This window comes from Larus michahellis, chromosome 5, assembly GCF_964199755.1.
Source record: "Larus michahellis chromosome 5, bLarMic1.1, whole genome shotgun sequence".
NCBI lineage: Eukaryota > Metazoa > Chordata > Aves > Charadriiformes > Laridae > Larus > Larus michahellis.
The window spans coordinates 75,160,325-75,178,948 of NC_133900.1; the positions used below are offsets into that span (position 1 = coordinate 75,160,325).

At 37.5% G+C, this 18,624-nt stretch overlaps 1 protein-coding gene across 7 annotated transcripts in view; it reads left to right on the forward strand.

Moving 5' to 3' along the window:
• FIP1L1 (factor interacting with PAPOLA and CPSF1) overlaps positions 1–18,624 on the forward strand; it is a 44,395-nt gene that overhangs the window by 22,890 nt on the left and 2,881 nt on the right. For 4 of the 7 annotated variants that reach the window (XM_074588059.1, XM_074588062.1, XM_074588060.1 and 1 more), the window contains 5 exons: positions 728–881; positions 6,288–6,314; positions 6,881–6,935; positions 8,700–8,755; positions 14,118–14,337. In XM_074588059.1, the coding sequence (XP_074444160.1) occupies positions 728–881; positions 6,288–6,314; positions 6,881–6,935; positions 8,700–8,755; positions 14,118–14,337 (512 nt within the window). The remainder of the gene's footprint in view (positions 1–727; positions 882–6,287; positions 6,315–6,880; positions 6,936–8,699; positions 8,756–14,117; positions 14,338–18,624) is intronic. The other 3 variants (XM_074588061.1, XM_074588064.1, XM_074588065.1) reach the window with 1 other exon arrangement.

Consider the following 18,624-nt stretch of genomic DNA (forward strand, 5'->3'; position numbering starts at 1 on the left):
TCCTGCCAGACGCTAATGCTGCAAGTGAAAGCCGCTTCGTATGCAGTTTGAGAAATGCATACGTCTTTTAAAGTCTTTTAAAAACAAGTTGTGGAGGAATAAATAGTAGATAGTATTATTTTTTTCCAAATGATATTGTATTATTTTACCATAAATTGTAGGATTAGTCTTTATGGGCTTGGATTATCTTAAGAAATCAACTAAATGCTTTAAGATTAAATACACTTTTTCTCTCCTGATTTACCTGTGGAGAAGAGTCAAGGTTGCTTGGTGCCCTAGCTGCATTTCCATGCCAACTTACGTTAAGGTTAAACCATGAAAATAATGATGGATTGTAGTGCTAATATTGAAAACGCTGCCATGTGTTTTTCAGCTGATCTCACAGTGTTTAAGTAACTTAAAGTCTTGGGGGTTTTCATGCTTTTCATTTTGATTTTTAAAATATTTTCCTTTATACATAAAGTGGTGTTTTGAGCCATATTCAGATGGCTTATATTCCCTCTCAGATCTCACGTTTGGTGTTCCCTATTGGCTGCTCCTACGCCTTCAGAGGTACTTGGCAAGTATGGGACACTGAACGTAGGGATGCAGGTAGAGCTTAAACCATCTGAATATGGCTCTTCAGGTGCATAAGTAATACTTCCCTGTTGTAGTAACTGGAAAGAGAGGAAACCTATCTTCTACCCTTATGACATAGCAATTGTAACTATAGTTTGATATTTTACAGGTTCTTTCAGAACGATCTAATCCTGAAGTAGACAATTTTACCAAGCCACCTCCATTTTTCCCTCCAGGAGCTCCACCTACCCACCTTCCACCACCTCCTTTCCTCCCACCCCCTCCAACTGTCAGTACTGCTCCACCTCTGATTCCCCCACCAGGTAAATATCCACATAGGATGTGAAAATGAGAGATGCGTCATCATCAGGTGCTAGATGATAATGAATTAAAGACAACGCATTCCATGCACATTTGGCTATATGTGTAGAATTGCAGAATTTTGTGTTCTACTCTTTTCTTAAATCTATCTGCAAGACAGAAACAGAAACTTTTGTCTCTACTTTCTCACTAAGCGTAATTCCAAGTAGTAACTAATCACCTAAAGACTAAGTGTTGGATCTTGTGTCCTTGAAAATGTTTGAAGTGAGAAGCTGTTTTCTGTAATTAAACTACTGTTAACGCTAATGAGAGATACACGTTAACAAATCGTCCTACAAACTTTTGAACTATGAAGTATGGCATACCATGAATTTGTTTCGGAAGTTGGATTCTCTGATGTCTAAGGTCAAAGCAGCAGCAGAAGCTTTAATTCCCCTTTCCCCTCACAGTATGTATGAATTCCCAAAAGTCTGGTAGGAATCACCTTTGTGCTGTATCCTCTCTTTTAGTCAGAGGTCTTATTAGCAGCTGATGTTTTTGTCCAGCGTCCTGTGTCTGTAAGTCTTAGAGGAATCAAAGCTCTTTGAGTAATCTTCTCATTGTTAAATCTGGCTTGAAATTTACTGATATTTACTGAATAATTACCAAAACTTTATATTAATGGAAATTTATTGCAGGGAGTGTCACGGGCATTTGCACAAATAGTGCAGTTACCGGAGTGTTGTCATTTTAAGGAATTAAGTTCAAAAGGACTTAGCAAGGAACTAAGAAGAATGGTCACTGGGAAGTGAAAATAGATGGAGAAACTCTGGGGACTGTTTGAGTAGGAAAGTGAAGGATTTGTTTATAGAAGAGACTGATGTAAGGTGGAGCCCCTTTCCTTATTTTCTCCTTTTGTTCCTTGCATTCTTTTAACTTGTTCTGAAATCATGCTGAGCGGTTTCTTTGCTGTTCTGTTCGTACAGGGAATCTTTTAAAAGTTTCTCTGTTAATACTCTTACATATAAGAAAGGAAGTAGCATCATTATTTCTGTGCAACAAATTTGTCTGGGTTTTTATAGGGTTTAAAGCCTCATGGAAGAGGTTGTTTTCTTCAGTTGCCGCTGATGATTTTAAAACTACTAACTCCTGCTGCCTGGCAAGCTCTAGCTTTCATCAGTGATTGTCACACACAAAATGGTGCAACCTAGAAAACAGAAGAGAAGAGATTTTAAGATTAAAGTTCAAAGTTTTTGTGTGTAAATATAAAAAATAGGGTGTCTGAAGAGAGAACATGCTACTGCTCTGGCTGTTTTGTCATGTTTCCTGACTGCGGGGTCGGGGGGACAGAAAGGAGAGGAACATGATGCTAATGCCAACTGTGGTTTTAAGCTGCATTAAAACCTTTCTGATAAAATAATATAGGTAATGCATTGCAAGTTTTTAGAAAGTAATTTGTGTAATTGTGGTACAGAAAAGGTGATCTAAGTTGTAAATGAGATGAACCCCAAACGCACGTGGTGCAAGGATGTCATATAGGTGTACTGGACTGTTCTTATGAAACCCCTTACCTGTTAAGTTTTCAAAGGTGAAAGAAATCCACACGTGTTACAGATTTAGCAAGCAGGTTTGGCTTTAGTCTTGTGGTTTACAGACAGGTTTATGACATTCACTTGTTCAGAAGGACAACTCCAACATCCTTCCGCGCTTCGAGTAGATTTGAAAATAACCATTAAGAGCTGTGGATTTGGTTTCTTCAGGCCTGTGTTTTAATTGTGCCGTTGCCAGCTCTTTATCTTCAAAGCTGTTCCTAAAATAGAATCTGCCATCCCTCCTAGGTTCAATGGAGGAGGAGGGGGGAAAAAAGCTACTCTTACCCAATATTAAACCAGGACTACTTGCCAGCAAATTTTAAGTATTCCAAATATAAAACATCCTCCAAAAGCCCCTTTGAAAAAAGATCTTGCTTTGAAGTTAAATCTCTTGTTCTGAATTCATTCGCTCTTGAGATTCAAATCTTTTTTGAGGAACGAGTCCTGGAACGATTCAAAGGGCCAAATGCAGAAAATTCTCCAGTACTCCTAGGAGATCACTGGCTGTGGCAAACAATGTGTTGTTTTTTGTTTGCTTGGTTTATTGCTATGTTGGAGTAATTTAAATCTAAAGAAGAACGTGGATGCTTCTGTTTAACAGGCTTTAAAAGTTGTTTTATGTGTTTTGCTTTAAGAGTGTAGTTAAAATGTGACATGTATTTGTTGGGGGGAAAAAAAAATAAATTACTCTGAAGTATTGAACTTCTGTTGCATAACTTTGGAAAGTTTGACTGCCTAGACTTATACCAGGGCTTAGCAAGTAAGTGTACGTCTGCTCAGCCCCAGCAATCTAAGTGAGTAATTTTTATCTTCTGATAAAGGAGAGAGAATTTGACTCAGTTTAGCCTGTGGCAAAAGAAGTTTTTACACCAAGTTGAGTTATATTATGTTGCTGTGGGCTGTTACAAAGTTCAGTTGATTTGCAGTATGTTATTAAACTGTAGCAGCGTTACCCTGTCTGATTCCTTATTCCCCAAGCAGAGCACATGTGGCATTGCTTTCCTTTAGTAAGACCTGTTTGGTTTTCTGTAAATATTTATCAGCCTTAAGTTAGTAGGATGCTATACAATGTCCTGAAAGCAATTTGGAGCACACGAGGTAAAATGCTGCGCTAATGCCATTTGGATTGCTTTTGACGCATGAGTCTGAATATTTAGGTTTAAGCCAGGTGTATCTTTGTGGCGGTACAACATGTAGTAGGGACATGATGTGATCTGCGTTCAGTCACCTTCTTGCACTCCTACTTACGTTTAGTCACTACATTGCAAGAAGTGACTCAATATTTCAGAGTCTTTTTTTCTTTCTCAGAAGTAAATGGCTGATGATGCTTCTGCATTAGTAGAAGGTGGAGTGAAGAGTTAAGAGATTCTTAATTTTCCATTAAATGAATTTTGATTTTTTTTCTTTCTTACTTTGTGTCACATCTGTGTCTTAGCAAAGAAGGTGAAGAAAAAAAACTTTGTTTAGATCTTTTCAGTGATACTTGCTAAGTTGGAATGTAGAAGAATGTTTCTTCCATTATGATACCATCAAGTAAATTAGCCTCTGTCTTAAAATGATATAATCATTAATCATGACTTTCTAAATGTTCCTGAAGGTTTTTGAGGAAAAAATGTCTATGTGGGTTGTTGGGGTTTTTTTTTTTAGCATAATACCTGGCATTACCCAATTCATTAAAATCATTTGGACATTTGGTCTCTGTATCTCAGTTGTATTCGCTCTGTCTTAACTTTATTTGAATAAATCTTAGGTGAAGCTTTTCATTTGGCTTTTAATCTTGTGATGAGATTTTTATTTGTGTTTCTGCACAAGATAAAACTCTGAGGAATATATTAATTGTTTAATCAGGATTTCTTCCTTTTTGTAAAGAGGATTAGCTGATGGTTTTCCAGGCAATTCTGTGCATAGTGCTGAGACTGGTATTAGTGCATCAATTGAAATTTTTTTAAGCATAAGGTAGAGCTAATAAATTAATCAGTTTGAGAGAACTTCTGATATTTTTCTAGCTTATGTTCTTAATGTTGCTGTTAAGAGATATTTTTTCTCTATATATATGTCTGTGTGTATATATACACACATTTTATATGTTGTAGGCTCGTGAAGAATCTGTTAAGGTGGACAATTAACCAAAAGAGATTAATAGAAAATACTTCAGCTATGTAACAGTTTGAGTTCCCAGTCTTCCTTTTCTTTCAGCAATTTTCATTAGGAGTGTTTGGTCTTTTAAATGTTACACACTCAAACTTTTTATGGTGTGATTTCCAGAGTTCTTAATAAGGATGGTGCACTTTGGAAAGCTTTTGCGCTGGTGAAGAGAAAATGATTTGGCTTTGGGGGTTCACTGGCTCCTGATTTACATTTTGTCTGAGAGATTAGATTTTAAGTCTTCGGGATTGGACAGCAACCTCAGTTTTGTTTCACGATTTGTTTAATCCTATAGGATTAATGCTGGTAAGAATTCATGTCAGTGAAATCATCAGCAACTGCTGAACGTTGATATTGATTACTCTTCCTCAGCTTGCACATTCCTTCATTCTGTCCTTCTGCCAAGGCAATTTGGGAGCAGTTGGCATTTCTAGGCATCATAATATGTAGATATAGTTAAATGTTGCTGCCATACAATTCTCTTTTAGTTCTAATGTTGAACTAATGATATATACATGAAATTAATCATGCAATGGCCAGTTCATCTAGGATAGCTTCTGAATGATGAAGCCTGGAACTTGAATGTGATGGGTTTTAATTTAAGTGGGTCTGGCGGCTGTTCTGTCTGAATGTTTATGCTTTTATGGCAAAACTGATGAAAGCACTTGGCAAAGTTTTCTGTTTTCTTCCCCCCAAAGTCTTGCAGTAAGTTGTCAGATTGAAAGTACTTATTTTTTTAATAGAAGTAGAGTTGCTCATAACTGAAGGAGGTTTATGCCTGGTAAAGCAGTCTGTTTTCTGACAATATTGTTTTAGCCCAGTTTATTATTTTCATGTAACAGTGGTTTGTGTTCAGTTGAGGTAAAGCTATTTCTTTGCAAAGTGTGAGAAGATAATGTCCTTTAAAGTGTACAGATGATTTTTGCCTTGTAATCATTCCTTTCATAATCAAATAAGATAGGTTTAGATGTTGAGGTAGTATATTTTGTTAGGTCAGATAATTTAGTTGGTAAAAATTTCTCAGCTTTTAGTGAGATTTGTAACAGCTAAGCTAGGCCTAACGAGAAAAGTTAGGACAGTTTTTGAATGTGTTTGTATTAAAGGATGCTCCTTTCTCAGATACTTACAAGAAAATAGAGTACCAAATGTTTATTTATTTATTTATTTTTCCCTCCAAGTAGCAACTGAATGATTAATTGCAGTGTGGCATAGCATTGACTGAAAAGTCTGTAATGCATACTGTTGCTCTAAAATATTTTGTCCACGTGGACCTACCATTTCCTATACTAAGTTATTAAAGGTCAGAGGCCAATTGTATTTCCTTTCATCCAGTCATGGAATATAAAATAAGCAAATATATTCTATGGGATGTTACTTTCCTTGTGGATACTAAACATTTTAGGGTTATGGATTTAATTCTAATCTTGAGACCCAGAGTCATTCTTCATTATTTTTGTCTCTAATTAAATAAGATCCTGAAGAATAGGAACTTAAATAAAAAGATATATTTCCCAAGGCTTGCACAAAATCTTAACAATTGGTATTAATATGGGGTCTTCATCTGAGGACACAGAAAATAAGTTACCATTTTTCTAGATCACGTATGTGGTGATAGCTCAATCTGATTTTAGATCTACAGATAATAAACATAAACTATTATTATAACTGATGTATTATTTGTTGTCTTTTTAGGTATACCAATAACAGTGCCACCACCAGGTAAACTTGCTTAGCATTTTTTTTCCACAGTTGGTTAGGAAATGAAAACTTAACTCATGTGCAACTTATCAACTTCCTTTTAGTTTTGTAGATAGAAGTTCATAAATACAAAACTATATGTATAGATGTAGGTTTAGTTATATTGATGCCAGACAGAAAAGAAAATGTATGAAAATGCTGTTGACTAGTGGACCTAATTGGCCGTTTTCTTATATTTGTGCTTCCTTCTCTTCTTTCCAGTCTTTTTTTTTTTTTCAGCTATGCAGAAAATAGTTGTGATTGTTGTTTATTAAGTATTGTTAGATACTCAGGAATTTTCCTGTGCTGCTAAATTATTATATTTTTTTAAATGATAAGGTATTTGCTTTGAAGCACTGATAATACACGTTTAATCAAAGTAGTTCTCAGTCTTACAAAATTAAAAGCTATTTACACAGTGAGAAACAATTTTTTGTGTTGTACTCTGGAATTTGTTTGCCATTGTATGCTTAGCCTACTTTTATGTGTTTATGGTTTGTTTTGGTGTTTTTTTCATTCTTTCCCCCTCACCTGATTTATTATTCCAGGCTTTGCACCACCACCTGGCGGTCCTCCACCTTCCCTCATACCCACAATAGAAAGGTGACTATCTCTTTGAAATCTTATAAAGCAAAATATCGGTATTCTGTCATTGAAGTAAATTAGTAAGGATTCTTACACGACCCAGTGTTTTATAGATTTTTATCTGGGACTGGGGAGACATTTTCAGCTTTTTACAGAAATGTTACTAGTCTCACCTGTCTGATAATATTCTTTTGAGTAGATTACTTGACCACTTACTAGTTTAGTTGAGTTATGACACTGTATCAATGCCAAGACTTAAGAGCAGAGTCAAGGTAAGGATCGTTAAAGTATTCTTTAGTAGTCTGAAGGCTTATTGATGTGAACTGTATCAGCTGCCATATCCTGTTCTATAAATGCGAATAAAGAATTTAGCCACAGATTCAAGCCCTCATAAGCTATAGGAAACTCCGGAGTTCCACAGAATCCAAATCTGTATTTCTACTGTGTTTGTTCTAAGTGTTCGGCTTTAGTAGGCTAATGGTATTTTTTCATTATCTTTTTTATATACACGCATGTGTATATGCGTACATGTATATTTTTATATATATATAAAAGGAAGAAAAAAAGGTTGGCCAGCACAGTCCTTGAAAAGTGTTTATATTTTGCTGGAGGGCAAAACCAGGTCATGTACAAAGCTTACTTAAGAAGATGGCACAAGCCTCTTTTTTGCCGGTCCTTTGGGTTTCACTGAAGGAAGGTACACAAATCTGTTCCTTTGAAACTGAAAATTCTGTTAACGTATTTGCTACAGTATGGTGACAGTAAATCTCTGAGACAATCCTCATCTGATTTAATTCAGAAAAAAACCCCAACTGGGTGCATTTGACGTGCATGAAAGTAAATTTATTATTTCTTACTGACAATTGCTGTGAGTGACTGCTGCTTCTGACTGTTAAGCAGTGGTCATTGCATTTACTTGTAGTGAATATTTATATAGTTTCTGAAATAGGATGTGAAAAAATCAAGTTTATTGTGGAACCTAGGAACTAAATCTCATGCTTTTAAATGTTAAAATGTTGCATTGGCCTTTCATTATCATTGGTTTTGCTTTGTTTTTAAATTAAGCTAACCCAAAACTTATTTCTTAATGTTAAAGTGCCTTCAAGAACACTTAAGATAAATACAGCAAAGATGATTCATTCCAGTTATGTAGGAAGTGCTAAAAGGCACGAAAAAATTATATATGTGTGAATTATGTCCTGGGCACATACCGTCCTTTTTAACCTTTCTAGTTTTTACCTGCTTGAGTTGGCTACCACTGAAAGAAGTCAGCTTAGAAAACGTGTAGCTAATTTAATAGTTTATTTATAGAACTACACATTTGAAGTCCACCTGTTCTTAGATACAATCACGTATCTACTTTTTAACAGAAAGAATGAGAATGGCTTCATTCGTGAATGAAGCACTTAAAAGCAATTGCAGATTAAGTTCAGTACCAGTGCAGAAACATCTTACGATACAAGAAATATTTGAAATAGAAAATTAATTGAAAATACAGAACAGCTTTGATGATACAAATATTTTTTGTTTTAAATTTTAAGAACAGAGAATGCTATTTTCACCGCCTGTAGTAAAATATGAAATATACGTGTTTGTGTTGATAGACAGCTTAATTAATTAGCAATGCTTAAAATGGAGGACTTAAATCCATTTATAACAGACCCTTTGTTTTAGTCTGTATGGTGGTAAGAATTCAGAGGAGTAATATTAAAAGTATATATTTATTGATGGAAGTAGCTATGATGGTAAAACTGGATTTTTACACGTTTTTCTTTTCAACAGTGGACATTCTTCTGGCTATGATGGTCGTTCTGTTCGTGCATTTTCGTATGGCAGTGGTGAGTAGCTTGTTGGCTTTGAAAATTTTGACTAGTGCTATATCAAATTGTTTGATACACTTATCAGGATTTTAGCTGAGAGACTAAACAGTCCTTTCAGTGATTCATTATGAAAGCTCATTGCCTACTATTGCAAACTGATACACGCTGTTGCAAATTTAACAGCTGTTGGTAAATAATATTGTTTTGCTTACTAATTTGTATCCTAGATTTCTTTCCATGCTGCTTTTGCAGAACTGTCATTTTGAAAAATAATAGACCGTAATACAGACCACAAGTCAGTGAGAATTTTCCAAGAACTGGTAGGATTTAGAAGCAGGAGGACAAGTAGTGTTGAGATATCATCAGAATTTTAACCAGCAAGACCAATCATTGAGAAATCCTGGCAGATGTACCTCTCCTTTGAAAAAACTGTTTGTTGAAGATACTATAATCTTCAGCTATTCTGTTGCAAAGTCAGTCTTTATTGGTCAATGTTATGGAAAAAATATGAAGCTGAAGAACATCGCATTCTGGTTTTATAGTAAAAGTGAACCAAATAGAAATTTCATTATGTGCAGTCGAATGGACATCCACAGAACCTACAGTGAGTTTACAACTGTTACCTGGCATGGCTCTGCTTCTTGAGCTGGAAGAGTGACAGCAATGCTAAGATGTCAGCTTCTTCCTGAGCTATCCAAAATTGGGAAGACAAAGTAAACATAGAATCACAGAATGGTTTGGGTTGGAAGGGACCAACAAAGATCTAGTCTACCCCCCTGCCATAGGCAGGAACACCTCCCACTAGACCAGGCTGCTCAAAGCTCCATCCAGCCTGGCCTTGAACACCTCCAGGGATGGGGCATCCGCAGCTTCTGTAGGTAACCTGTTCCAGTGTCCTGCCACCCTCACAGTAAAGAATTTCTTCCTTAAGTCCAATCTAAACGTACCCTTTTTCTGTTTAAAACCATTGTCCTTTGTCCTGTCACTACGGGCCCTGGTAAAAATGTCTCTCCATCTTTCTTATAAGCCCCCTTTAAGTGTTGAAAGGCTGCAAAAAGGTCTCCCTGGAGCCTACTCTTCTCTACATTGAACAACCTAGGAGAGATGTTCCGGCACTCTGATGATTTTTCGTGGCGCTGCTCTGGACCTACTCTAACATGTCTGTCTTGTACTGGGGGCCTGAGAGCTGGGGTCTCAGGAGGGCGCACAGAGGGAGAATCACCCCCCTCAAACTGCTGGCCACAATTCTTTTTATGCAGCCCAGGATACCATTTGCTTTCTGGGATGCAAACTCACGTTGCTGCCTCATTTAATTTTTTTTGTCCACCAGTATCGCCAAGTCCTTCTCTGCCGGGCTGCTCTCAATCAATTCATCCCCCGTTCTGTCCTGATATTGAGGATTGCTCCGACCCGGGTGCAGGGCCTTGCATGTTGCCAGTCACTGCATCTGCCATCCAGCCCCACGCCTGGTGCCTTTTCTTCCAGCTGATTTTTTCTGTCTCCTTGCTCTTTGTTTCTTTAGACCCTAGCTGCTCTGAGGAGAAATTGTAAGGAAAGTTCTGTCTGGTTCTGGGGATACATAATGTTCAGCACAGATCAAATGTTCAGATAATGTATCTCCCAGATGTTCATAAGTCTTTAAAGAAGAAATACAAAATCACACTTTTGAATGGCTTGTAACTTGAAGTTGGAGCAGTTTATGGAGTAACAAGTGGTACTTTGTTAACATTGAAAGGATCCTCATCAGTTATCAAGTGTTTGCTTTTATGCATGAAAGCTTGTTAAGTTTTCAATATTTTTTCATGTGGGCAAACAGCTGCTTTACACTAACTAATTCTTTAGCAATAATCAAACTGTGTTTGATGAAGTTTTAGCAAAAAGCTAAAGCTGAGGCAGGTGACTAAGATACCCAAGTGACTATTTTGCTGAAGCTTCAACATCTAAAGCCATGCAGAGTATCATAAGGAAAGCAGTTTTACTGTCGTTAGTATGTACATTGCATCTAATATGTAGTCTCCAATTTTAAATGTTTTTCACTTTGGAATCTCTTTTGTTAGAATTTGCTATTCTGTCAAGTATTGTCAGGGACACAATAATATTTCCAAGTTTTATGTTGACATTCAGAGGTGATGGCACGTTTATGTTGTTGGAGTACCGATATTCAAAAGATGACTGTCATTGTCACCATGCCAACATTGAATTTGAACTCCCTTAGCAGGGTTAAAAAATTATGTTTGCCTTTGTATGATTATGGAGACCAAGGAGCACACCCTGTGCCCATCTTGCCAGTGTATCTGACATCCCTGTTGTGGCAAAAGCTTTCCTATTTGCAGCAAAAAGCAAATTGTCTGTCTCTAAGCTGTGCCTGACATACATACTTTTGGATCTGTAGAGGCTGAGTGGCATTTTATCGCTGTTGTTCATCTCTTAGTGAAAGATGTTTTCCTGGCCAGAATCTTACTCTCACAGTCCCTGTCTCATAACATGATCGCAGGCCAATTTTACCAGTGCTCTCCGAGCATCAGAGCTTAGGTAAATGGAGGGCTCAGTGGCGCAGTAGGGTACAGATGATCATTTTAATTAGGAATCACTAAATATAATTATTTAATAGTTACTTTGGATGATAGCACTGGGTCTACAACCCATTTTCTTCTTTGCCAGTCTGTGTGTTTCATGGCTTTGTCAAAATTATGGGGGAAGACGAACATATGAAACGCACTGCAAAAATTACCAATCTTGATGAAGGCACTAGCCTTTCTTCTGCCTATTCAAATTGCTAATCTCATGCCTTTGTGTCTTTTCCCTAGTGGTCAGGCATGTTTCCTACTGCAAGCCTGTTAGGAGGGTTGCATAGTAAAATAATATCCTTAACTTGTAGCTTCAAGAATATCTATTTTGCCTTTGTGGTCTTCCACTGTATCAAAGCTACCTTTGCCATCAAATCTTTGAGTTTTATTGAGCTGCCGATATATGGCACTGCATTTGGTCCGGTGGGGAAGCGACTCGTATTGAGCGCTTGTTTGCTTTTTCCTTGCGCATTTCTCTGTGTGCTCTAAATGTCTTTATATCTTTATGATATGTTCTTTATATCTTTATTTATGTTCTTTATAGTTTAGAACTTGCAAGAAATTTAGCATTACAGAAACAGTTTGAGAGTCAGTATTTTTTGAGGCACAAAGAAGATGTATTACTAGTTTGCCTTATACTGTGCCACCATGCAGCTTTAAATTTTTAAACCGTCTCCAAAACAGGACTTGAGTCTCCAAAACTACAGATTGTTCAAAGCTCCCTCTCTTCCTGTTTTAAAAATAAAATAGGAGTTAAACTTCGGAAGTGTCTTTGTAGAAATTATTAGAATAATCCATGTAGAAATATTACAAGTGATAAATTACTCCATTCTAAGTAGTAAACGCAGAACACCAATTCATATTGGGAAGTAAGCTTCTTGCATGTTGTAAATAATTACTGCTGAAAATCTAGAAAAAAAAAGCGCAGAGTATCGAATAACTGGTTTATCTCAGGTTATTGGGGTGGAGGTGGCGTACTTCTGTCTCATGAGAATTACTGCAGATGCGAGGGTGTGACCAAAATTTATCATAAAAGTTTATATTGCCATTAATAATTTTTTTTTGTAGCATACCTTTAAAGTTAAACTTAAGTTTACACTTTAGATCGGAATATTCTGGCAGCCAGTGTCTTGTAGACCATACGTATGTTGTTGACATAGTGGCAAGTCAAGGAAATTAGCAGTCTTTAAAGTCCATCTGTTTTTTTGCTATTTCTGGCTGCTTTCCTTAGAAGAATTTCAGGTTTTGGCAGTATAATGAACAACATACTATTGTATTAGGGTATTTTTTTCTGTTAACTCCTCATTTTGTCTGTAGCCCTGAAGTGAAACAGTGTCAAGCATTTTGTTAGAGGCAAAACCTCGTATAAATGCTTTTTTAAAGAATTATAATGCTTTTCATTGCATATGTATTTTAACAATGAAGTGTTTTTTCCTGCTCCACTGCCTGCTCAAAAGGTCTCTTGTATTCCTCCTTTGGATGTTTGGCAAACTGCTGTCCTGAAGCTTCTGCCAAAGCTTTCTGGGGCAGCCGTACCCCAGACATAGGCAAGGCAGTCTGAACATCGCTGTCAGGAGAAAACACTGGGTTTATAACTCGACAGCATTAAATACAGCATCAGTAAGGCACTTTACATTGTTCAGTGGATGTTTATGTTAATTATACTATTAATCTCTCTTTGTGACACCATGGAGTCAAGTGAATATTGTTCTCGTATTATAGATAAAGAAGTGGAGCTCAAAACAAACGATTTATTGAAGGCTATGTTATCATTGGCTAGCAAAGCAGATAAGCAGAAAGTGGGAGTCCCTCTGTACTGTAAGTCCACTAGAGAGTGCTGTTTCCAGTTAAATACTACAGCCCTTATTTTTCATTAATAGGATGCATTCACAGGGCTTCTGGAGAGGGAGGGCAGGACAGAACAATCGGGGCATTAAGAGTAGTAGTTATTTATTATATCGGACTTGGCAGAAAGCAATGGAGAAGCATGTCCCTTCTCTCTGCCCATTGCTGGTTATCTAAAAATATTGTGAGATGGTGTTGTGATTTCCTTCTTAAGCGCATCATCTTTTAGATGAAGATAATACGCTTAATTTTCTGAAACTATTATATTTTAGTGGTAATAGCGGTTGTGCTGAGTATTCATTAGAAATGGTATCCTACAAAGAATAAGTAGGAGCATTATTTCTTCTCCCCAGTACGAATTTATGGAATTTATTTCTAAAGCTGTTACATTCTCTAATAAGAAAAGTATGGCAAAGCACAGTATAGAATATAAATTAGTGAATGAGAACTTTGTAACTAACATTATATTTTAAATACCATTTTTTTAAACAGACAAAACATAAAAATAGTAGCATCTAAATATAAAGTTGGAAGCATCTTTTTTCCCTGTTTTTCTGAACTGTATTTTCAGAGCAACTGGGTTTCAAAGGCAGTTTTGTTTTCGGTTGTTTTTGTTCTGTTGTTCCCCCAAAACAAAGCCATTTGACCACATAAAATCAGATTCTTTCAGCAAATCTTTGCACAAAATATATGTATTTTTTTTCAAAAGGATTTAGACAGGCTTGTGCTGTATATCCTGGTTCTGTATATCTTCATAACGAGTACTTAAATGAGTGCCAGAGGCCTTTATTAGCATCATGGAAAAAATACAGAGTTTGCTCAGAATTAGCTTTTATGTAAACGGGGGAGATTGAAAAATGTCAGTGGAGGAGGCTGACAAATGTCTGTGTTTTCATGCATAAGTAGTATTACAGTTTTCATATGGTATCTCATTTTGTTCTTTCTAATACCCGCGTCTTTTTCTTTAGTCACCTTTCCGCACCTTGCAGGTTCTGCTCCTTCGTGGTCTAGTCTTATGGACACCAGCAAACAGTGGGATTACTATGCACGAAGAGACAAGGATAGGGAACGTGAGAGAGAGCGATCCAGAGATCGGGATCGCGACCGGGACCGAGACAGAGATCGAGAACGTACCAGAGACAGAGAAAGGGACCGAGATCACAGTCCAACTCCAAGTGTCTTCAACAGGTTAGTGAAATGTCTTAAGCATGCTGCAACTCTGCTCAAAACCCTGTGTCTGTGTTAAACAGTGTGCTTCAACATTAAAATTTAGTGTTCAGCTGTATATTCCAAAGAGCTAGAGGGTGTGGTTTCCTCCCCTTCCCCCCTTTCTCTTAGAAACTACAATTAAATTCCTAAATGTAAACCAGAAGTGTAAAAACAACAGCATACATCCAAACTGGTCCTAGTGCTTTACGGGTCAAAGGTATGATTTAAGCTCTGTGTATGAGTGAGATAGCCAGCTCGCTTTGACATTGGTAGTTCTAGAAAAATCTGTAGAAGTACTAATGAATCCTCGTTGTCAATTCAGTGCTAAGAGCAATGCAGTGCAACATTTGACCTTAATTAATGGTGTTATTAGCTGCTAAAACGGTTAGTTTGGTCGTTAGCACTAGCTGGATAATTATCTGCCCTATCTTTTTGAGAACTATTATTGCAAGGTCAAGAACATTTTTCCATTTTCAGGCAGATGATGAAAATAATGGCAGATAACTTTATTCGGCTTTCAACTCTCTAATTGCTTTAAAAAAAAAAAAAAGAAAAAAGAAAAAAGCTGCAATTCTTCTGTGGTTCATGTGCTCAAGTACAAAGCATTTATGTTGAGCTCACTGTGACTCCATAGAGCAGAGGTCTGTTGGCTTTCCAGATTTATCTAAATTTACTTTGCTCATCATTTGCTAAGTATTTTGGGGTAAACATCCTGATGCTTTTCTCAGTGCTTTTTGTTAAGTTTCCCTTTTTGCAGAATATGTATGTTAGCTGTTAGGCGGATTGTTTTTACCGGTGATTTTGCGCTGTGGGGATTAAGAGCACCCAGAGTCAACATTACTTCAGTTGAGAGATGACATTTTTTCGCATGATGATTGTTAGCTGAAGACCCAAACTTGGTGCAAGACGAGGGATTTTCCATGTATGCTGATGTGGTGATGTCCTCTCCCGTGTGCATGTGCTGTGTTCCAGGGTCAGTTTCTGAGAACTCAAGACCAATCTAAACATCTGTTTCTCAGACAGCTTGATTGAAGGCCAGAAAGAAGCCTGGTCATTCAAGGGTGCTTGAAATGAACCTTAATAGCTTCCAGGCCTCGAGAAATCTCTGTGCTGCTGCCAGAGTTATCTGTAAAGGAGGGGGAAGAGCAGGCTTCAACTTTTTTATGTGACTAAATTATCCACCATCTGTAGCAAAGCTGTTGCCACATGGCTGTGTAAGAAAACAGGAGGCCCTTAGCTAGTATAAGTTGGTTTGGGAGTCCCAGAGATGGTGGGAGAAGCTTAAGACAGAACATGCAGATGCAGTGTTTTTCAAGAAGGTTTATTTTCAATTCTATGCACTTAAGAAAATAAAATTAAATGAGCTACAAGGAAGAGAACGTGGACTACTTTAGAGGCTGCACAGATGCATTACTTTTATTGAAATTCCCTTTGTTCAAGCTTTGTTTAAGCAATACTGTGGTGGGATTTGGAGTAAGCATCATCTTTAGCTTTTTACTGCTCAGAAATTACTGCTTTCGATGTTTTGCGGCACTTCTTTTCCAGATAAATAGCCTGTATTTGTGCTATAGTACTTCTTAAAATGGTAAGAAAATGGGACCTTCAGCTCTCTTTATATTCTGTTCTACCTTTACCCAGCTATCCTCAGATGAAATCATGCATTTTTACTATGTATCTCAGTCTGCTTCCTTGAGAAGATGCCATTCTTTTTGGACTGTTGTCTCTTCTGCAAAGACTATGTTTTCTTTTTTAGTTTTGATAGTTTCAATTCAATTAGTTACCACTAAAAAATGTAAACTTTGGAATTTGATTGATACGTTACCATTTTGTGGTTCTTCCTCAGCAATTTGAAAAACAAAACCAAACCACAACAACTGTATTTCTAAGTTCCTGGAACCCAATAGTCCCAAGCAACAGAGCAGATGTAGGGTCTGTCTGGCCAGAAAGCAGCTAACAGGAAAGGACTTGGTGTCCTGATGGACAGCAAATTGAACGGGACCCGGTGCTCCTTGTGCGATAATGGTCAAAATGCACTGAGCTGCATTAGAGTGTATCCCGCAGGTGGAGAATGCCGATATTCCCCTTTTATTTGGCACTTGATACAACGTGCAAAGTACTGTGCCCAGTCTTGGGACCCTCGGTAGGACAAAGAAGACATTGACAGACCAGAGAGTCCAGTGGAGGTCTGAAAGGGTGGTTAGGAGGGCTAAGGGCTTGGAGTTTATTTAGCTTGAAAGGAGAAGGATGAGGAGGGTTCTTAAAGGCTATTTTCAGCTACCTACTGGGCGGTTATAGAGAAGATAGAGCCAGGCTCTTTTTCAAGGTGCACAGAGAAAGGACAAGAGGCAATAGTTAAAAGTCACAGCAAGGGAAATTCCAATTACATGGAGGGAGGGAGGGAATAATCACAAAAAGAGTCATCAGCTGGTAAGAGAGATTGCAGGTAGAGGTCATGAAATCTCCAGCCTCTGAGATACTCAGAACTTTACTGAACAAGCTCCTGAGCACCTGACCAGACTTCTGAGTTAGCCCTGTGTTGAGGAGGCGTTAGCCTAAGTGACCTCCATGAAGTCCTGTCCAGCCTAACTCCTTCTGTTATTCTTTGTTGAAGGGGTTTTTGAATATATGGGAAAGATATCAGAAGTTAGGCATCTCTGCCAAAGTGAGATCTCCTGATTTGTGAAGTTAATAGCTTGTAGTCTGTTTCAAAAAAGTAACCAAAGGTGTAGAGAATGGAGATTTTATGGAACGGACTGGTTTTGGGCTTCTTTCCCAGGAGGACACAGGTCAAAGGTTGTAGTGCTCTCAAGGCTGTCCCTTGAAGGCTTTGATAACTGTAAGCCCAGATACAAAATGGGGAGGAGATCAGTGGTGTAACATTGGGTACATAGCACTTATTCCTGTTCCTGAAAGCTCCCAACATACTGGACTTGGCAAACTGATTTTTTGCTTTACTTATAGAAAGGCTGTTTGTTTTCAGGCACGCTTACAAGCTGTCATGGTTCCTTAGCAATTTGCCAAAATAAGGTTTACAAAAAGGAGTATCAATATATATAGGATATATATATATAGAGAGAGAGAGGATATATATATAGATATAAAGGAGTATCAATAATATTTTTAAACTTTTCTAGAGTGTTTTAAAAAGTTGTGTAGCAGAGCAAATGCAGACAGCGAGTTAACGTTAAAGGTTTTGAATCTCAGCTTTGAAACCAAGCTGTAAGTCTACAAGTAGTAATCTAACTTCTTACAGCAAGCTCATCCAAAGGCAGCGTTAGACGTTCAAATTTTGACTTTTTAATTAGATACTGATCATCAAAGTGTTAGTTCTGGATAGGAATATCAGATATTGGGAGTAAACTATAGCTGAATTGGTGCTACCTTTTTCCTATCCCTGCAAGGCTGCAGAAGTGTAAGGCTCCTAAAATTGTGATGACTAGAAGCACTTTTAAAGGGATGTTAGTACAGGAATCCCACCACTAACAAAAATTTTCAGTTGTTGTTCAAATTAGACTTCACCTTTTGATTGAAACTTTTGGTAGATTTCAGAACCTAATTTTAATTTGATTTTTAACTTTATAATTTTTTTTTATATCATAAAACAGCTTTGTAACTAGCCTTCACCAGGCACATGATGTCTTTATGGTGCTGCTTTATTACACATCAAATTAAAACACGCTTCAAACATAGATCTAATGAAGACTGTCATTCTGAACCGCAAAACCAACTGCTGTGTGAGCTAGGCGAGTCTTCTCTTCGCTATGACTTATCCTAGAAACTAGCAGCTGATATCAACCTTCATCTTTCTGTAACATTTGATAAGAAAACTCTTCTAATTGTTGCTTTTACCCTTTTCCCTGAAGCCTTGAGTTTGTTTCTCATGAGAAGAAATGCTCAGTAGAAAGGGACTTGGACTGTGTCTCCCCTACGTGTCCCTCCTTCTCCTGAGAGTAGAGTAGAAACTTGAAGGTAAAACACTGGTTAAGGATTGATACAGATAGAAACAGGTTAAAGACGTAAGACTTGAGGTTTTCAGCATTGTAAGATTTGGGATTTATTTTCTCCCTTCCCCCCACCCCCAACTGCTTTAGTTTACCTGTCTGTGTTTTGGCCATCTCAGTGGAACAAGTGAATTTGCTTTCATACCCTGGGCTGTAACCTAGGGTGCCTTAAGCTGGATGTGGAGTAGCATCATCGGAATTCATGTTCTGTGGCTGCACTGCCTTCATTTTTTATAAGTTGACATGTCTCTGTTGTAGGGTTTTC